This window comes from Microcaecilia unicolor, chromosome 1 (genome assembly GCF_901765095.1).
Source record: "Microcaecilia unicolor chromosome 1, aMicUni1.1, whole genome shotgun sequence".
Lineage (NCBI taxonomy): Eukaryota > Metazoa > Chordata > Amphibia > Gymnophiona > Siphonopidae > Microcaecilia > Microcaecilia unicolor.
The window spans coordinates 124,589,279-124,611,587 of NC_044031.1; the positions used below are offsets into that span (position 1 = coordinate 124,589,279).

General features: G+C 44.6%; 1 protein-coding gene across 2 annotated transcripts in view; it reads right to left on the minus strand.

Annotated features, from left to right (window-relative positions):
* The window catches only part of ITGA8 (integrin subunit alpha 8), a 521,482-nt gene that overhangs the window by 322,480 nt on the left and 176,693 nt on the right, over positions 1-22,309 (minus strand). For both annotated transcript variants that reach the window (XR_003941853.1, XM_030199982.1), the window contains exon 11: positions 18,064-18,116. Coding sequence is in view for 1 of the 2 variants with exons in the window: in XM_030199982.1 (XP_030055842.1) it covers positions 18,064-18,116 (53 nt within the window). In the remaining variant the exon portion in view is untranslated. The remainder of the gene's footprint in view (positions 1-18,063; positions 18,117-22,309) is intronic.

Below are 22,309 nucleotides of genomic sequence, written 5' to 3' on the forward strand. Positions count from 1 at the left end.
AAATCTTTTGTTATGTACTGCATAAGAATGTTGTAAAGTATTAGTGGGATGGGAGAGTGAATGCAAACACAGTTGGTATACTATTCTGCCATAGGTGGCAACAGTGTATGTACATACCTGGTAAGGGATTTGGAACACCTAATATGCGATGATGGTTCCATCTATGACTCTGCCACATGCTCTATTGGGGATGTAATGGTAGGAATGGGTATGAACTGAGCACATTATTATTAATATTTATGTAGTACATGTTTATAGATTTAATACTGAAAATTGTTTGGTGGTCATTTTGAAATTGACTCAGTAATATTATAGTAGATATTCTTCCAGAGTGGATATATTTGATTAAACATTAACTGCCAGACCCTCAACCATTCTTTTAATGTTTGGAGATCCCTTCTCATTGTTTCTACTCCCTCCAGGGTATCCACTCTATTGGCTATGTCATCTGCAAAAAGGCAAATGGAATGGCATCCCAGTGGAGGTTGTGGAGACAAGGACTGTCAGAAATAAGAAAGCATGGGGCAGGCATGTGGGATCCCTTAGGAAAGGAACAGTTAGTGGTTACTGAGGATGGGCAGACTGGATGGGCCATTTGGCTCTTATCTGCTGTCATTTTTCTCTGTTTCGTACTTCAATCAGAGCAGTCCTAAATCACAGCAATGAGCAGATGGATTTACTGAATTCATGTTTTACCACTACTATGACAAGCTCCCCACTTTACAATTATTGGAGATACTGTCAGTATCAAAGCAGGATAGAAAGGGAAGGAGCACACATTATTTTCAAGCAATCTCTGGTGACTAAATTATAATTAAACTGGTATGAGTGGTCATATTCTGATAATAAAATTAAAGTATGTGTAGGGCAGCTACTAATCTAGCTTACTGTAGGTTCACAGTGTCAGTACCTAAACCAATATAGTTTCATCTTTTGTCTGACCTCAGCAATAGGCAGAACTACATCTGACCAGCTGGGCATTCTGGCCTCTTCTAGAGAGAGAGAAGACAGGAGGAACATATTATAATCAAAGGGAGGGACAGATGGTTAAAAAAAAAACCTCTCCATTGACTATAAAAGCTTTAATGACTGGTGAAACCCTGTCTTTGGTTCTGCCTCCCACTTGCTAGCCACGCATGTAATGGGACAGCCCTCCAGTCTAAAGCCCTAGCCAATTAAGTCCATACAGTTCTACAGATAGAGATACTTGGTTACCCTAGTCATGACAGTCTGTAATTAAGTCTAGGAGCAGATACAGTAATCAGTAGCTGCTTAAGCTCCTGTGCTATACTTGGGCCAATGAGAATAGGGATCCTACTGCACCTACTCAGAGCTCAGGAGTAAAGGAAAAGTTGGGCTTCTTGTATAATTCTAGCTGGGTGCCTAGGCCCTTCTAAACCTGCATTTAAAGTTTCCAGAGGCTGAAGAAGATAAATGAACCACTCATATAGCAACCAGTCTCCTGGAATACCACCTCTACCCAGGAGGAGCTTGTCATCAACCCTGTTGCAGAGACTCAGAAACGTCTCTCAGCTCTGCAATCTCAAATACCGTACCCATACTCTTTAAGGTTTACCTGATACTAATTGATCAAGTATTCTGGAAGGGAGTGAATAGAGAGTGTCCACATAATCTCACAAGGAGGAACAAATAAGAGGAGAATATTTCTACCTATTGCCTCTGCTAAAGTGACTGCTGCTGCTGTTATTATAGTCCAGCTATTTGATTACAAAAGACTTTTAATAAACAAGTTGATTCAGAAAATATCTATTGGCATGATGTTGTGGGGCATAAGCAGCCACAGCATTCTTATGTGCAGCACAGAACCAACATTTTTTTTTTGTTATGAAGCCAAGAATGGATTTCTGCCTGTAATTTCACTGAAGCAGTGTCAGTTTGTGGGACAGAGGTGGAAAGAAACACTGTTCTCCTATGTTTATTCCTTGCCATGGACTGAATCAATCCAGCTTAGGACTTGGTGCTTTCAGGCCAGTGGTGTGCTGGAGCCAGCTCGCACTGGCTCACCACAGCCGGTTGTTACATTTTTCAGAATTTTGCAAGTCATTTGTTGAATGGAGCCAGAATACAAACATTAGTTTTTTTCTCCTCTGCTTCTCCCTCGCCCGCCCGTGAGTCCAGCATACCTCTCTCAGTTTCCCACCTCATATCCTCCCTCAGGTCCATCCCCTTCACTGCCGTCTGTCAAACATCAATACTCTTCCAGCAGCACTAGTGGTAACACGCTGCCTGGCCAACCTAGAACCCTTTCTCTGCCAGATCCCACCCACACGTAAGCAGGAAGTTGCATCAGCAGGGCAGGACACAAAGCAGAGAAATGGCTCCTGGTTAGCCAGTCAGTGTACTACTGCTAGCATTGCTGGGAGAGTAGTGATATTTGAAGGATGGCCGGTGAGGAGAATACACCTAAAGGAGGATATGAGGTAGGAAACTGAGAAATGTATGCTGGACTCGCGGGCGGGCAGGGGAGATGATGATGATGATGATGCTGTTAGCTCTAGGGGAGGAGAAAAAAAACAGATGTTTGTGTGCTGGCTCCATTCAAATGAGGACATGAGGAAGGATAAGGGAAAGATACTGACCATGTAAAGAAGGAAGGGGACACTGAGTGAGAGGTCCTGAACTTGGGTGGGGGGCTGAGAGATAGGTGCTGGAAGCCTGATGGTGCTGCGGGAGAGGTGGAGGAATCACAGGGAGGAGTCTGAGGGAGGACTCATGGGGGAGGGGACTGAAGGAGAGTTAATGGAATCACTGGGGTCTAAGGAAGAGGTAATGGATTTGTTGGGGGGTGGAGGATAGGTGTTGGATTTGCAGATGAGGGGGACAGGAGAGATGCTGGATTTGGGGAGTGCACTGGGGCAGGAAAAATGCCAGACCATAGGTGAAGAAACCAGGAAAAGAGGGGGGTGATGTTGGGTTATGGGGGGGGGGGGGGGGCTGGAGAGAAGGGGAGATACTGGACTATGGGGAGGGGGGAGTTTGTGTAGCCACCGCTCCTGCAGATGAACTGAGCCACAGCCTTGAAGAACACCGAAGCTGCAGTTTTTTTCAGGGGAAGGGAGGTAGAAGAGAGAGGGGTGACAGGGAGCTGTGGGGAAGGAAAGAAAGAAGAGGCAGGGTTGCTGCTGGACCGCAGAGGAAGAAGGGAGAGAGGGGACTGGGAACTGCTAGACCATAGGGGGAAAGGAAAAGGAGATATGCTGAGCTACATGTGTGGGTGGAGAAAACAAAAGGAGAGGCTGGGCTACAGTGATGCAAGAAAGAAGAGGGAGGGGAGATACTGGACATGGAGGAACCTTGCGTAAGAGACCATGGTGGTTTTCAAAGAGAGAAGTGGAGGAGTGGCCTAGTGGTTAGGGTAGTGGACTTTGGTCCTGGGGAACTGAGGAACTGAGTTCGATTCCCGGCACAGGCAGCTCCTTGTGACTCTGGGCAAGTCACTTAACCCTCCATTGCCCCATGTAAGTCGCATTGAGCCTGCCATGAGTGGGAAAGCACGGGGTACAAATGTAACAAAAAAAAAAAAAGAAGTAAGAAGAGGATGGTGAGTACAAGAGTAATGGGGAATGGGTGAACGAGGAGAGTAGGAGACCAGGGAAGAAGTGAGATAGGAGAGCTAGGGGGAGAGATGAGGCATTGGAAAGTTGATAAGTAAGTGAAATATAGGTGGATGACTGAAAGTGAGAGGGTAAAATTTGAGTGGGCAGATAGAATAGAGAGAAAGAAAGAAAGAGGAAATATGTCAAGAGATGAATGTAGTGAGGAAATGAAAGAAGATAGAAGGAAAGTGGAGAAAGGACAAATGAATAGCACACACTGGAAAGAGAAAAGAAGGCAGATAGGAAAGCAGAAGAGAGAAACTGGGGCCACCATGTTTGGAAATATAAAATGCCCAGACAACAAAGGTAGACAAATATTTTATATTTTGAATACATTAACTGGACTATGTTAGCTTTGGGAAATGTGCACCACTGATGTATTATAATTTGTTCAGTACAGGAAGAAATGCATTTCTGTTTTAGTTTCTCCCATGTTGTGGAACCTGCCCAGTTTGACTTCTTGGGGTTCCCAGTTCAATTTTTGTTTTTACATTTATATTTCTAATTTGTGATCACTTGCTCTGTATTTGGTGAGGGTTTGCTTTGTATGTGACTAAGGTGTGGTATTCTGTTTGCTTGTAGCTTCTGTGTAGAACTGTATAGCAGTCCCACTTGTTCTGTTTTACTCATAGTAGTTGTATTGATATTTTAGAGCCCCATGAAATATTTGTAGCTCTGCCTATTGTTAAGTAGGGTTCATGTTGTTAGAATCACAGGGATTAGTGCTAATTCAGTTTGCTACATCTATGTTGAGTTATTTTTCCAGGTTTTGTGTTATTTCACAGTGTGCCTGGTAGTGGAGAGATTTATGTTGCTATATAAACGTAAGTGCAAACATCAAGTCGGAGACTAAAAATCCGACATGTTTTGCATGTTTTGCACTGTAAAATAATTTTATTTCAGAATACCAAACTATTTCAGACAGATTTGCTCACACAGGGGTGAGTTTTGAGAGGTTGCATGGCCATGTGGAATTTACAGTAAAGAATAGTGTATATTTTAATATTATTTGTAAAATGGTTGCTACACTGTACCTTGTACCAATAAAATGTATAATAAAGTTTTCTTTTTTTGAGAGAGAGAGAGAGCCCATTGTAAAACATTTACCAGCACACCACTGTTTCAGGCAGTCATTATCTGAGCAGAACTACCAATCACGCGCAAACATGACATTCCTAGAAAACGTTTGTCATGAGGATATCAGAGACATTGTCCCATGTTGAGAAGCACTTATCCAGTTGGCTGTATTGGTGTGATGGAAGTACATGCCACCAATCACAGGCATTCTTTACAGAGACCATGCAAACAGCCAGGCAACTGAAAGATAACAATGGCTGGTTGGAAATGGAAGAGACAACTAAGTAACTTTCTAAAAAAACTCGATCTCATGCTTTCAACCTTGCTTGCTCACCCTATGGACTCCTTCAGCTTGCCACCTCTTGTCAGCTGGAGCAGAAAGAACAACATCGCTTCATGAGGGATTGCAGCTGCATCTGGGACAAGGTTTCCTCTAGCAAAAGCCACCACTGCACAAGATTGTAAGGTGTTTATAATTCTTCTGCTACTCTGGGATAGATAAGAAGTGTTTTGTTTTTCTTATTAATGTGAGCTGAGCCAATTGGTATCCTATATAATCTTGTTAGTGAACAGTTGCTATTCAATTTTTTTTTCTTAAGTGTTTATCTAGAATATGGACATTAGCAATAGGAATTATAACTGAACCATTATTAGGAATTTGTAATGTATTAGCATTTATTGGTCAAGATAAATAAACCTCTATATTTTTCCAGATACTGGGTGTCGGTCTCTGTTGAAAGCATATCAGAGAGGGCTAAATGGCCTAGGGCTGGGGGTAGGTGTAAGAGTACCTCTGGACCTCTTGGGAGCTACAATCTGACCTACCTGCCCCACAGTCTGGTTTATTGACCGAATGAAGAAAATAGTTTGTGTGGTATTTGCTTCCAACCTCCAGCCCCAGCCCTGGTCCCAACTACTTAATGTACAGAGATTACTCTGATCCCAGGAACATACTAGGCAGCTACCTAGGTGAAATATAAAAGCCCAACTACAAGTCTATTGGGAGTGGGAGGTCAGCTGAAAGAGTGTGGATACTTAAAATATCATGTCTCAAATTAGTTTTTTGGTATGTTTAAGAGGGGTTCAATTATCCAGGGGCCTATTTATTAACTTGCAGTGAGATTTTGCAGTCACCACATAGCAAGACAAAATTAATGCACAGTAACGGCAAAGCCTCTGCATAAACTGTTGGGGGCATTCTCAACAACCTCATTCAGTTAATGCAATAGAAATAAAAGGCAGATATCACGATGAGGTTAGCTACATATCATGAATTAGAGTTAACTGTATTATCTGCCATGGTAACAGATATTAAGGCATTTTTCAAAGCACTAAGACTTAAATTACATAGAGGGGCATTTTTGATAGTGCATCTAAGTCAGACTTTGGATGTTTTGCACTAAATGTACCAAATTCAAATAGGAAATATACCCATTTCTGAAAAAAGAAAAACATCTTTTTTTTTTTTAAATACTGTTTTGAACAACGTTTTGTCTCTGTGCATTTTCACTTTTTAGGCCATTAAAAAAAAAAAACACACACACAAGTTAAAAACACACAAAATCAATCCATTGGGATGTAGGAGGAGCCAGCATGTTTAGCAGACTGACCACCCCCCCCCCTCCCGACATCCCAGGAGAGCAAAGGGGGTACCCTAGGGTGCACTGCTGTGGACTTCATATAAATGCTCCCAGTTACACATCTCACCATTGCACCCTTATCTTGTCTGCTCAGCCCTCCAAAACCCACCACCCCCAACTGTACACCACTACAGTAGCCCTTATGGGTGAAGGGAACACCTATATGTGGATACAGTGGGTTTCTGGTGAGTTTTGGAGGGCTCACAGTTTCCACCACAAGTGTAACAGGTTGGGGGAGGTATGGGCCTAGGTCACCTGTTTACAGTGCCCTGCATCCACCATTACACTACTCCGGGGATATGCATGCTGTTCTAATAGACCTGGCTATAACATCTGAGGCTGTCATACAGGCTGGTGAGTACTATTTTTAGTTACATATTTTGGGGTGGGAGGAGGTCAGTGACCACTGGGGAAGTAAGGGGGGTTCATCCCTGAATCCCTCCAGTGGTCATCTCGTCATTTAGGGCATCTCTTTATGTCTTATTTGTTAGAAAAACAGGTCTAGACCAAAATTATGATGTTTTCACCTAGACGTTTTGATTTTCTTCCATTATGGCTGCAAAATGTCCACATGTTAGGCATGTCCTAATCCCACTGCAGACAAAATGCATATTTAGATTTCTACACAACAGGTTTTGAAAACACCGATTTGGGTGTTTTGAGAAGAAATCCATCCAAATGGTACTTTATGACACTTTTTAGACATTTTTATCTTTCAAAAATGAGCCCCATGGAGCGGCATAATCGACCAGAAACGCCTATCTCCATGGGCGTTTATCTCCGAGAACGGGTCCGTGAAGGGGCGGAGTGAACCGTATTTAAAAAAAAAAATAGACGCCCATGTGTTATTCGCCAAGGTGTGAGCTGGGCGTTTTTGCTTCTCAGCGATAATGGAAAATGAAATCGCCCAGCTCAAAAACGAATAAATCCAAGGCATTTGTTCGTGGGAGGGGCCAGGATTCATAGTGCACTGGTCCCCCTCACATGCCAGGACACCAACCGGGCACCCTAGGGGGCACTTTTACAAAAACAAAAAAAAAAGGTAAAAGAGCTCCCAGGTGCATAGCACCCTTCTCTTGGGTGTTGAGCCCCCCAAATCCCCCTCAAAACCTACTGCCCACAAGTCTACACCATTACTATAGCCCTAAGAGGTGAAGGGGGGCACCTACATGTGGGTACAGTGAGTTTGGGGGGGTTGGACGACTAAGCATTAAGCAGCACAATTGTAACAGGTAGGGGGGGGATGGGCCTGGGTCCACCTGCCTGACGTCCACTGCACCCCCTAACAACTGCTCCAGGGACCTGCATACTGCTGCTTGGGAGGAGGGTATGACATTTGAGGGTGAAAGTAAAAAGTTGTGAAACATCATGTTTTTGTGGTGGGAGGGGGTTAGTGACCACTGGGGGAGTCAGGGGAGGTCATCCCCGACTCCCTCTGGGGGTCATCTGGTCATTTAGGGCACTTTTTGGGGCCTTATTCGTGAAAAAACAGGGTCCAGGAAAAGTGCCCTAAATTCTAGCTACAAACGTATCCATTATCGGCGAAAGGCGCCCATCTCTGTTCGGGTGATAACCACGCCCCAGTTCCGCCTTCACCACGCCTCCGACATGCCCCCGTCAACTTTGTCCGCATCCGCGACGGAGTGCAGTTGAAAGCGTCCAAAGTTCGGCTTTCGATTATACCGCTTTATTTGTTTTTGTGAGAAAAACGCCCATCTCCCGATTTAGGTCGGAACTTGGGCGTTTTTCTCGTTCGATTATAAGCAGGATAGTAACCTATGGAACTTTGCAAGTCTAAGTGCTTTGAAAATGAACCCTAAAATGCAGTAACTTTTCACCTTAACTGTGAGGTGCAGTCATTACCTTTGCCACACCCTCTTCTGTGTTAGATTGCTAACAAGAAAATTAATACCTACTAACTGCAAAGGCACCCTGTTAGCTGTGTCCTAATCCAAACAGTAATGGGATGTGAATGTGTGGACTAAAGACCATGTTGCAGCCTTGCAAATCTCCTCTATGGAGGTTGATCTGAGATGGGCAATTGACGCAGCCATGGCTCTGGCATTGTGAGCCGTGACATGTCCTTCAAGAGTCAGCCCAGCCTAGGCATAAACAATTTGAAAGTGTGTGTTTGCTGATGGCCACCTCCAACCTGTTGGGGTCATAAGAAATGAAAAACTGGGTGGAGTGTCTATGGACTTTAGTCCGCTCTAGAAAAAAGGCTAAGGCTTGCTTGCAGTCTAAAATATGTAGTACACTTTCGCCAGGATAGGCCCAAGGTCTGGGGAAAAATGTTGGAAGAACAATTGACTGGTTAAGATGGTACTCTAACATGACCTTAAGAAGGAACTTGGGATGTGTGTGGAGGACTACTCTGTTATGTTGAAATTTAATATATGGTTGGTGAGCTACTAGGGCTTGGAGCTCACTGACTCTGCAAGCTGAAATGACCGCCACTGTCACAACTGTCAGGAATGATGAGCCCTTGTACTAAAGCCGGAGCTTTGGCAGACAAATCACTGGGCCTGGCACAGGCAGGAATCAGAACAGACTGGACTAGGATAAACAGAATCAACAAGGCAGGACAGAGGGAACTAAACACAATGGACAACACAAGAACTGGATCCAGGCGAGGCAAGGAAAAGAAGGCAAAGGGCCAGAACTGGAACCCAGACAGGACAAGGCACGACTCGGAACTGGATTAAAACTGGGACTGGGACCCAGAAATGCAAGACAAGGCAAAACACGGAAGTAGATTAAAACTGGGTCCAGAAAAGGGCAAGACAAGGACAAGGCAAGGACTAGATCCGGACAGGACTAGACTGAAAGAGACAAGACAAAGCACACCTAGACAGGCAAGACAGGGTAGGAGCTAGGCAACAAGAATAACAGAAGCAAGACAATAAACAAGGCAGGAACAGGATTCAGGATTCTCAAACAGGCTTGGCTGGAACAGGATTCTCAAACAGGATTCAGGATTCTCAAACAGGCTTGGCTGGAACAGGTTTCTGGAATGGACTTGGCTTGGCTGAAACCGGATTCTGGAATGGGCTTGGCTTCACTGGAACAGGATCTGAAAGGGACTTGGCTTCACTGGAACAGGAGTCTGAAATGGACATGGCTTGACAGAGAGCAGGGACAGAAACTAGATCAAACACATAGCAGGGGCAGAACCTGGCTCAAACACACAACAGGAACAGAACTTAGCAGAAACAGAGCTCAAGAGCCAGGAAGCAAACATAGCAGGCAAAGGATTAAGCAGACTAAGGGAAGACAAACAAACAACGAATCAATGTGCTTACCAGCATCCACAGCTGGAAGGGAATGGCCAGGCAGATTGAGAGGCAGCATAGCAGTGAGGTAATTAGGGCCAATGCTGGCTTCTACAAATTCTCTGAATTAACAGACAAGAACTACACAAGCAGGAAACAGAACAGGGTAAACAGAAAACAGGGACAGAGCTTGGCTAAACACAGAGATTGGCTTAAACATGGAGCTTAACTATAGCAAGAGTCAAAATCAGGGCTAGACTAAAAGCAGAAGTCAAGGGAAGTCAAACCGATACAGACACCAAGGGCAGGGTGTGGCTCTAGAGCCAGGCCTTCAGGATCAAGGTTCAAAAGCAAACTCACAGAAACAAAATAAAGCATTGAAACACAAGACTCAGGGAAACACAGAACAGACCTTCAGGAGCAAGACTCAGGAACAAAGCCAAGCAGGGATATGACCTATACAGAGGCAAATTAAGAGACCCCTTGCAAAGGCAATGTAGGAAAGCTCCCTGGGTCCTTATAAAGGAGTAGGCTGCTGATGTCACAAGTAGGAAATGAAGCGTAGTAGTAGTAGACCAAAGTGAGGCTTGGCTTACAGGAAGAAGAACAATAGGGAAAAAGGCAGACTGGAGAGGTCACAGAGCTAGATACCGAGAAACAGTAGGTCTGCACACAAGGGCACGGCCACAACTGTGACAGCCACAACTTTCCAGGTCAAAAACTTCATATGGCAGGCATCCAGAGGCTCAAAAGGAGCTTTCATCAGCTGGGTGAGGACTATGTTGAGATCTCATGACACAACTGGAGGTTTGGTAGGCGGCTTTGTCAAAAACAAACTTTTCATGAAGCGAACATCTAAAGGCTGTACAGAGATGGACTCACCTCCTATACACTGATAAGCACTAATTGCAGTAAGATGAACCCTTACAGAGTTGGTTTTTAAACCAGACTGAGAAAGGTGCAGGAGGTGCTCAAGCAGATTTTGTGTAGGGCAAGAGAAGGGATCTAAGGCCCTTCCCTCACATCCATTTAAAAGAGTAACACATCCTAGTGGAGTCTTTCCTGGAAGACTGCAAGAGCACAGTTCTAGCTTGGGTGTTGCCCATCACTTGTATATTTATTTATTTAGATTTTGCTCACACCTTTTTCATTAATAACTCAAGGTGAGTTACATTCAGGTACACTGGATATTTCTCTGTTGCAGGAGGATTCACAATCAAACTTAAGTGACTTGCCCAAGATCACAAGAAGCAGCAGTGGGATTTGAACTAACCACCTCTGGATTTCATGACTGGTGCTCTAACCACTAGGCCACTACTCCACTCCATTATTTGAACTGATGTTTGTGGCTTCCAGCCTGCTCTTTACACAAAAAGGTCAATGGACCTTTTCTTTGCACTGTGTATTTTAAACACTTTTTAAAGTGTTTAAATCATGAGATTATTATACTTACTAACTGTGTGATTGGTATTCCAAAGATATTTTTGTCTTTAGTTTCATTTTAAGTGTGTACTGATATTCCCAATTTTTAGTGTGATCATTCCGATCATTATGGCAATCCAAGCGATTCAAGTTCTACGCTCTCAACATCCAAGCATGAGGGCCAGGGATTTGAGGCTGGGATGCAGAATGGACCCCTCATTCTGTGTGATGAGGTCAGAAAACAGTGCAATCTCCACGGATCTTGTGAAAACAAGTCCAGAAGAAGAGGGAAGCATATCTGTCACGGCCAATGATGAGCGATCAATATCATGGTGCCCCAGTCTTGTCCAAGTTTCAGCAATTTCTTCTCTATCAGAGGTATAGGAGGATACACATACAGAAGTCCTCTTCCCCAATATAGGAGAATGGCATCTGACGCTAGTCTGCCATGTGATCCAAGCCTGGAGCAGAACTGAGGGGCCTTGCTGTTGAAATGAGTGGCAAGAAGATCCACTGATGGAGTGCCCCACTCTCGGAAGATCTTACAGGCTACACCCATGTTAAGAGACCACTTATAGGGACAAAAGAAGGCCCTACATAGAGCATTACCATGAAGCACTATTCTACATTGTGAGCCTATTTCAGACTTGACCATTGTCAGCTCTCATGCAGAGGCTTCATACTGAAGGCCTCAAGGACAATGCGGAGACATCCAGACTGACAAAGGAAAAACAACTGTTCACAACTTTTATTTACTGTACTTGGGACAGAACAATAACATACAGAATGGTGAAGGCCTGGTTCCTAGGCCCAGGGACACAAAAATGGAGAACACCATGTCAACATGTTCCTGTCAACCTGGCACCAAGACCCAAGGAGAGGGTACATGATCCCCTTCCTTGAAGCTGTTATCAGCTAGCTAGTATCAGCTGGCTCCAAGCCATCCACAGGATAAATGCTCATTAATCTGTGGCATCACTTTCCTGCTTACTCTTGCCCAGCTGGGAAGAGTTCACTTGCTGTCTGAGTTCCTGATCTTGGACCATAATCAGTTCCTGACTACTGCGGATCTAGAGGTCATGAGTGTTATCATCTTGTCAGGTTCAATTGCTCCGCAGTGCCTGGTAGTACTTGGCAGTTAGGTATCCTAATAACTTCAGGATTAGGTAGTAGTGTGTGTTATCATTAACTCCCCTGACAGATACTTAAATTACCTTACCATCATATTGGGAGATTTTGCATAATCTATTGTCTCTGAATATATCTGCCATTGCTGCCAGTACTGTCTAATAAACAGCTCTCTGTTTTTATAATAAGGTTTGAACCTTGTGTCTATTACTCTTAGTATTTATACTTTAGGACTGTTTTCATGAACTGGATTGTGAGTAAGAGGTCCTGATCTAATATCCCAGAGTGCTAATTTGTTTCTTCAGGCTTCTCACTCTTTGCTAGATATCTCCTGAGGCCTGGTAAAATGTGATTTGATCCCACACACTCGTGCGGTTGCAATACCCTGCTCAGTCTATCCACCGGGCAATTGCTTTTGCCGGGAAGATAAACAGCATGGAGACTCATCCTGTGAAGGAGAGCCCATTGCCACATACCTACCGCATCCTGACAGCCCGAGCCTGCGCTGTGTCTAGCCAGGCTCCTATGTACTCCAATTGTCGTACTAGAATGAGATGGGATTTGGGATAATTTATGACAAACCCCAGTAGCCCTAGTACCTGAACAGTCAACTGCATTGACTCATTTGCCCCCTCCTGAGATGTGTTCTTGACCAGCCAATCGTCCAGGTTAGGAAACACATACACTCCCAGTCTGCGTAGATATGCTATGACTACTGCCAGGCACCTGGTGAAAACTCTAGGGGCAGGCACTTTGCCAATTGGCAGAGCGTGATACTGGAAGAGGTGTTTCCCCACTCAAAATCTGAGATACTCCATGTGACTGGAAAGTATCAAAATATGGATATAGGCATCCTTTAAGTCCAGAGAGCATAGCCAATCGTTTTCCTGAATGAGAGGAAGTAGGGTGCCTAGGTGAATCATTCTAAACTTTTCATTCATCAGACATTTGTTCAGAGCCCTTCGGTTTAGGATGGGCCAGAATCCCCCCCCCCCCCCCCATTTTCTTGATCACAAAAAAATACCTGGAATAGAATCCCTGCCCCTCCTTCCCTTGTGGTACGGGTTCGACCACTTGGGCCTGCAGAAGGGCGAAGATTTCCTGTGCAAGTACTTGCTTGTGCTGAGAGCTGAAGTAAGATGCTCTCGGTGAGCAATTTGGAGGTTGTTGATGTCAATTTAGAGTGTACCATGATGGACTATTTGAAGCACCCACTGGTCGAACATTATAAAGGGCCATCTGTGGTGGTAAAAAGTGAGTCTCCCTCCGACCAGTTGGTCATCTGGATAGAAACTATTTGTGCGGCTATGCTCTTCTGGAGCCAGTCAAAAGCCCATGCCCTGCTTTGACTGGGGAGCCATCTGGGACTTCTGAGGCTGGGGCTGGTGAGGCCTAGGATGGGGGCCCTGAGCTACCTGAATAGAATGAGCAGAAGGCTGGTACCTACTGCTTTGAAAGTAGTAGGATCTGCACCTCTGCCCAGTCAAAAATCTTCTTGTTGAAGAAAATGCAGATGGAGGTTGCCGAGAGAGAGTGTGGATAGTATCTGTGTGTCTTTTGATGAGGTCCGCGACCTCTTCCACTTTCTCTCCAAATAAGTTGTCCCCTTGGCAGGGCACATCTGCCAACCTCTCCTGAACAGTCAAGGTCAGAGACACGAAACCATGAGAGTCTGTGCATCCCCACACCCATTCCAGACAGTCTGGATGCAATATCAAAGGTGTTGTTAGCACCCCTGGTCAAATAATGCCAACACTCCATCTTCTTATTGACCAACTGGCAAAGCTCGGTGGCCTGCTCTGTAGGGAGAGAATCCGCCAAACTAAGTGTACTAGTAACCAAAGACTCCAAGTAAAGGCTCGTGTAGAGCTGGTAGGACTGGAAGCGGGCAACGAGCATCGAGGACTGAAAGGGTTTCGTCTCAAATGAGTCTAAGATTCTGGTCTCTCATCCCGGGGTGCTAAGGTGTGAGACAAAGAGCTCTTAGCTCATTTAAAAGCGTATTCGATTACCAGAGAGTGATGAGGCAACTGGGCCTTCTCAAATCCGGAAGCCTTCTGTATGCAATACTGCATACCCACCTTCTTGGGTGCTACCTGCACTAAGAGGGGAGATTCCCAATTCCTCATCAGTACATCCTTAAGGATAGGGTGCAATGGTACAGTGACCCCTTCCTTAGGAGGAGACATAGCCCAAGACAGATAACATCTTTACCATGGGCTAATCCTCTGTCTCCAATTTAAATGAGATGACTGCAGCCATCTCCCTGACAAAACCAGTGAAAGAGAGTGCCTCTGGAGAAGATTTCCACCTATCTTGAAGAGGTGAGGGATCAGATGGTATTCCATATGACTCCTCCGAGAAGTAATATGGATCTGTGTCTGATTCCCATGAGCAGTCCCAGTCAGACTCCTCTTCCTCTTGAGGATCAGAAGATTGGGCCTGCACTGGCCTCGATCTAGTGGAACAATGTCCACACTTTGAGGAGCGTTGAGGTGCAGCCTTTCTCTCAGACTCCAGGGAAGCTTCCTCCCCCAATGTCAGAGGGGGTATTGCCTGCTCAGGTCTTGGCTGGAGCACCGAGAGGTACCGCTGTCAATGATTTGAGCACCGGTATCGGTAGAGCTTTGGAGAGGGACTGGGGTTGCTTCACTGAGGTCACAAGCACCCTTGATGCCAAAGTGGAAGCACCTTCATCAACTGTGCCAACTCTTCTCAGAGCATACTCCAGAACCACTCATCGAGGGTGGGCATTGGCAAAGGCATGGAAGCCAGTGCGGAGGCAGCCTGCAAAGTTATTGGTGCCAAACCAGTGACAGTGACCTGGCCATTTGATTACTAGTGCACTGGCCCCTCTTCCAAAGAGGGGGTGCACTCCTCTTGATCCTGGCAGTTCTCAGGTATTGGAGAGTCCGATTCCATGGTGTTCCTAGAACCATGTGTCAAGGAGGACCAACACTTATGCATCTGGGGCTTCCCCCTGATGAACTGCCGAATCTAAGCGTCTCCCCAGTGTCAGGTCTGAGGCTGACCAGTCCCGGGGCCTGCTAACAGTGCCCAGTATTGAGACAGATAGACCCACTTGATGATGTTGCACTCTCAGTAGTTACTGATGTCGGAGCAGCCATGGAGGTCGATGTCGCCGGTACCAAAGGCGATGGTCCGGCCTTTAAAGAGCCAAAAAGCTTCTCCTGTTGATCCAATTGCGCTCTCCGTGTCCTGGCCTGTAAAGGAAGACAAAGATCACAGATTGAGGGATCATGAATTGACCCAATGCACCAGTTGTGTGGGTCCATGAAAGAAAAAAACACGGTAGCGCCATTTAGTGCACCACTTAAAGCCACTGGGAGCCTTCTGGGACATTGAAAAAAATAATAATTTTGGCTAAATTAAACTCCTCAATCTTGAACAAATAAAAAAGAGGAGTGTTCAAAAAAAAAGATCGGGGCTGTGGATCGCCGAGCCTCTCGTGAAAAAGAAAGGAAACCAAAAAAAGATATAGTGGAATTAGAAAAGGTACAGGGAAAGGCGACGAAAATGATAAAGGGGATGAGACGACTTCCCTAAGATGAAAGGCTGAAGTGTCTAGGGCTCGTCAGCTTGGAGAAAAGATGGCTGAGGGGAGATATGATAGAGGTCTATAAAATAATGAGTGGAGTGGAACGGACAGACGTGAATCATTTGTTTACTCTTTCCAAAAATACTAGGGGCATGCAATGAAGCTACAAAGTAGTAAATTTAATACAAATCAGAGAAAATATTTCTTCACTCAACGTGTAATTAAACTGGAATTCGTTGCCAGGGAATGTGGTAAAGGCAGTTAGCTTAGCGGGGTTTAAAAAAAATGTTTCCATGACTTCCTAAAGGAAAAGTCCACAGACCATTATTAAATTGACTTGGGGAAAATCCACTGCTTATTTCTGGGATAAGCAGCATAAAATGTACTGAACTTTTTCGGGATCTTGCCAGGTACTTGTAATCTGGAATGGTCACTTTGGGAAACAGGATGCTGGACTTGATGGACCATTGGTCTGTCCCAGTGTGGCAATACTTATGTACTTAACTGGGAAAATAAAAAGAAGGGAAAACAGAAGACATTAAATAAAACAAGATGATTACCTGCAAGGGAAGGTACTCGAGATAGCAAAAAATTATTTCAAAAATAGCAGCATGAGAAGACTATGCAAACTCATCCGCTCAGCTTCGAGGAAAAGAACAGACTGAGGAACCCACACTTGAGCATCGGGTGGGAAGGTACCAGTGCATGCATGGTGGTACACTGCTAGAACTTATAGTACTAGCGATTCAGTGTCCGCATAGTGGTTCTATCAGATGATGTCACCCACATGTGGGTATAGAGCAGCCTGCTTGTCCTCGGAGAACACTATTTTCTTCTAAATTCTGCCCCTATGGAAAAAAATTGCTTTTAAATAATAAATTGTGTTTTTGGTACAGAACTCTCTTACATCATGTCTGGACATTTCTGTATTGAAATTGGTTTTCTGCGTAGTTTTGATTTCCCTTTTTATCTGCGTTTTATTTATTAAAGGCAATTTTATAAATTTTTGCAACTGTGTGGAAACATGGCTAAAACAGACAGAACAGATTTTGCTGTGGGGCCAATGATAAAACAACTTGTTAAAAAAGTAGGAGTCAATATTCAAAATTATTTAAATGCGCAGGAAACCTTCATGCCCGTGTGAATTGCTGGTGCCTACCTGCCTGTTCTAACTGGGGAGGGGGCGCTTTGTCATTATTTTGGGGGGGTGGGAAAGGGGTCAGTGATTGTGTCAGAAGGGTGAATGGGGGGACATGCACACTCTGCTCATTAGGGACATAGCCAGACACCCAGTTTTGGGTGAGCCTGAGACCAAAATGGGGTGGGGGGGGGGCATGAGAACCCCGCCCTCTGACCAGCAACTTTCCCTCCCCTCCCTGTCCCAGGCTATCGGGGATCTCTTAACTCTACTCCTCCATACCCCCAGTATTTTTTAAGTTCTTCATCAGCACTGAGCAGTGACTCATATCTGCTGCTTACACCGGGCCCGATCCTTCCCTCTGATGAAACTTCCTGGTCCCGCAAACAGGAAGTTGCATCAGAGGGAAGGCTCAGGGCCAGCGAAAGCAGTGGATATGAGTCACTTCTTGCTGCTGGCAAAGAACTGGAGGATTTAAAAGGTACCAGGGGTTGGGAGAGTTGATTTAAGAGACCCCTGATCACCAGAAGCGGAGGGAGATATGCCAGGAGTCTTCAGGTGGTGGGGCTTGGGGATCCCTGTCAGCCACATCATAGCTGTGCTGCTAGATGGGCCTGAGTTCAAAGTTGGTGGGCCTGGGCCCACCCGTGGCTACACCACTTGCTACGTCACTACAGATCCTGGTCGACATTCAGCTGAGACCTGCATAAGTGTCTTATGTGGAGTTCTTGCTGAATATTGGCTGGGACCCACATAAGAGCTGGCAGCCTGACCAAGTCCAGTCAGAAACCAATATTCAATGCCAATGCCCAGACACAGCCTTGGCACTAAATATCAGAGACTAATTCTGCCCACAGCGGTCAGTGTTTAAAAAACTACTGACCACCATCAGCTGAATACTGACCGGATAATCTTTAAATTATTCAGATAACACAGCAGAGTTATTAACCTATGCCAAAGAAACAGCAGACAAAATAAATGTCAAAAATCAGTTCTCAAAAAAAATATAGCAAAAAAAAATTATGTGAAGTGAATCATAAAAAGTGTGTACATTGGTATGTAGACATAACATTACATGGTCTAATTCAAGGCTTCAAAGAGCACAGATTTATCATTTAAATAAAATATTAACAAGTAATACACATACAAAACAATGACTTATCTGAAATTGAAGGAATCCAAGTGTGTAGGAATATAGTTATTAACCTACCCATTGTTGTTGACATCCGATACTGCAACAGTGTACCCAAAGTAGGATGCCATCTGCAAATCAATCCAAATCATCAAGTGTTAATAAATTAAAGGTTCCTGATCAGAGTTCTGGCTCACTGAGACTTTGGTGCAGTAAGCTGTGTATTAGAATAGTACACTAAGAGGGGAAATTATCAAGGTGCGGTAAAAGATTGCCTTTTACCACACCTTGTTATACATACCATAAGATTCAGCAACCTGTAGTATCTCAGTCTCGAGGGATTGCTGAATCCTGTGGTAAAAGAATAATGCTACTTGTGAGTCACCTCACAAGCAGCGGTATTCCAGTGGTCCAAGAGCATTGGGTCGTAAAGCTGCTGCACGATGCTCCAAGGCCACATTATAGAGGGCCGTCAATGCCTGATCCCCTGATCTAACGTCCATCCCCTTCCCGATCCAATCCAACTCCCCAAAAGGTACTCCATCCCTCAAAAGGATCTATCAGTTGTATCCCTGGTTGTCCAGTGGAAATCAGGCAAGAGCGATCCCCAGTCGCTCCCGCCCTGGCCAGTGCTGGATCCAAAATGGCACCCCTAGTAGTAGTCTTGCCCTAATTCCATGAGGTGATCATTTCCCCTTAAACAGAAACATGACCACTAGTGGTAGTAGCACAAGAATACCGCTAGGGGTGCCATTTTGGATACGGCATCGTCCAGGGCAGGAGCAACTGGGGATCACTGCTGCTCGATTTCTACTGGACCACCAGTGACAGAACTGGTAGGTCCTTTTGAGGAGTGGACTGGATTGGTGTGTTGAATGATACATCAGGGGGACTGGGGGACTTGATCAGAGGGTTGGGTAAACCTGTGATAGAAACATGATGGCAGATAAGGGCCAAATGGCCCATCCAGTCTGCCCTTCCTCAGTAACCACTAACTCCTCCTTTTCCTAAGGGAACTCACATGCCTGTCCCATGCTTCCTTAAATTCTGACACAGTTTTCGTCTCCAGTACCTCCACTCGGGAGTCCATTCCACACATTCACCACCCTTTCCGTGAAAGAGTAATTTCTTAGATTCCTCCTAAGCCTATTTCCTCTTAACTTCATCCTATGCCCTCTCATTCCAGAGTTTTCTTTCATTTGAAAAAAAGATCACCTCTTGTACATTAATGCCACTGAGGTATTTAAATGTCTATCATATCTCCTCTCTCTCTCTCGCCTCTCTTCCAGCATATACATGTTGAGGTTCACGAGCCTGTCCCTATATGTTTTATGACAGAGACCTTTTACCAATTTAGTAGCCACCCTCTGGACCAACTCCATCCTGTTTATATCTTTCTGTAGGTGCAGTCTCCAAACTTGCATGCAGTACTCTATATGGGGTCTCACCAGAGACTTATACAAGGTCATTATCACCTCTTTTTTCCTGCTGGCCATCCCTCTCCTTTTGCATCCAAGTATCCTTCTGGCTTTGACCATCATCTTTCTACTTGTTTGGCCACCTTAAAGTCATCAGACACAATTACCCCCAAGTCCCACTCTTCTTTCATACACAGAAGCACTTCAACCCCTATATTGTACCATTCCCTTGGATTCTTGTAGCCCAAGTGCATGGCCCTGCATTTCTTAGCATTAAATCTTAGTTGCAAATTATTGGACCATTCTTCAAGCTTCGCTAGATCCTTCTTCATGCCGTCCACACCCTCCGGGGTGTCTACCCTATTATCATCCTTAAAGAGACAAACCTTACCAGACAGCCCTTCCACAATATCACTCACAAAGGTGTTAAAATGAGCCAGCCTGAGAACCGATCCCTGTGGTCATCCTTGGCCTGGCATTCCTTTTTGGGAAGCGCTGCTTAATTTGGCAGCCTGACCCCTAGTGGTGCATCCCTATGCACTTCTAGAAGATTGTGCTAGTGAGAGGCTGCTGCTGGACATATTCCTGGACCAGGTAAGTATTATTGTTATTGGTCGGGGTGGGGAGGTGGGGAGTGAAGCAGAACGGAAGATCTCTGGTCAAAGGCCTCCCTGTAGTATTGAGTGTCTGGGCCCAGGTGCCCTAGACTAGATAATGTCAACATGGGAGTTGCTATCAGGCCCGACTGCCACAAATCATCTGAGGTAAGGTGCCATACTTTACCACAGATGACTCTGTTGCTCCCGCATAGAATCTTTATTGAGCCCCAAGCAGAAGTAAAGATTGTATGCTAAACGGAAAGTTTAAAAAAAAAAAAACACACACACACAAAATTCTGGGTTATTTTTTATATTGGCTGCAATTCCCAATTTGGTGGAATTTGAATGGTGGCAAAACAACCTTTTAGTGTGATGGGTTTTTCTGCAAATTTTCAAGTATTAAAACTCTTACTGCATTGGAAGTAAGGTTACTGTGGTGTGGAAAAATCGAAACCTGTAACACTGCACTTAATGACAGTGAAGCTTATTATACTGTGCCTTAGGTCCCTCCTATCCTGCCTCACATCAATCCATGCTACTGGTTGCTCCTAAGAGGCTTCTTTCCTTGCTGCTTTAGGAGAGGTAGTTACTGATGTTCGTTATGGGAATTACTCATTATTTCTTCCAAATAGTGTTTAATAAATGGCAAAAACCATGTAATATTTGTACTTAATGCATGTGTTTGTAGTGCAATGGGATCTAAATAATAATGAGATGGAAGGCATGATAGTTCAATAGTGCAGCTTGCATGTAATCTCACAAACAGTGTTATTCACATAAAGATAACACCAGCTTTAAGCTGATGTTATCTTTCCTTCCTGGAAGCATCAGGCCACTGGGGAGCTTCTTAACAGGAGTTTGATGCCTGAATTGGAACCCACCAGCATCCAATCACCCTTCATCGCTCCATCCCCCTCCCCCACCAGCATTAATAACCCTTCTACCCAGCACCTACTGAGTAGCTCTCCTGATGGCTAGTGTCCTCACTCACTCCTGCCCCATTTGCTGCTGGCTTCAAAACACAGAGATCCCAAGTTACCCAGTTCCAGGCTGGAGATTTTGGGACAATCCTGGATTTTTGACCATACCATGCTGGTGCATTCTGGGACTTGAAGAACTAACTTAAATGGCAGGATCAGGCACTACAAATCTCACACTGCTTTGGGAAGTAAGTTCAAAACCAAGACTGTCCCAAAATCTCCAGCCTGGAACTGGGTAACTTGGCATCTCTGAAAAACAGTGCTTCTCAACACCTAGCAGCAATCTTGCAGTACTACTACTAGGGATCAAGATGTCAAATAATGGGGTGAAGGGGCATCATTTTGAAACCAGCGGCTAATGGAGCAGGAGTGACTAGAGATTGTTCCTGCCCAGCCACTAGCCACCAGGTAACCCTTAGTAGATGCTTGGGAATGGTGGGAATTGAGGAGAGGGGATCAAGGGAATGGGTTATTTGATGCTAGAGGGAAGGAAGGTGGGGGGTGGATTATTTGATGCCAGTGGGGAGCTGGGAATTTGATGACTGGAGGTGTTGAGTTTAATTTATTCTACCACTGGCCCCTTTATAAGCCAGCTAACATGAAGCTTGATATCTTTGTGTTACTGAGTCCAGGAATATGCGATATTTATATTCACTGAACAAGTTATTAACCTGCAATATTGAGGTACCACAGGTTAGTGTCTTGTGCTGTTAATAGAGCTGCAGCAAATTCTGTTTTACAACATTAATCACTACTTGCCTTAATCAATTAAACTTTCCCCTTCCTTAATTAATCTCACCTGGTTTTGTTTTGTTTTTTGGCAGACATCACTTCACTGCTTTAAATCAAAGTCCTTTATTTGTCTTGTCTGTCTTTAATTGCTGGATTGTAAGCTCTTAAGAGCAGAAACTGTCTTATATATGGCATGCACTGTACAAATCATGGTAACAATGCTGATAATAATTTTATTTCTTTTCTTTTTTTCTAACTCACTCTGACAGAATGCTGGACAAACACATTTTTTTTTTTTTTGCAACCCTAGGTCTAGAAAGAAAGCTGTCATCTGTTTGCTCAATCACATCTGCAGACTTGGGCCTGATGACATAATGAGCCAATTTTCAGCCTGATCTCCTACAGAAGAACTGACCTTATAATCGTGTCTAGCTCCCCCAATCAGCTTTGAACTATTTATCCAATTTCATTCAAAGTTTTTGCCACAGATTGTATGGAACCCAGTGAAGGTTTACATTTGTCAATTGCTCTCAGTGCTGCCCCTGCCATTCACAAACCTGGATGAGAAAGGAAGAGGGCTGGGAGTTGACCTAGC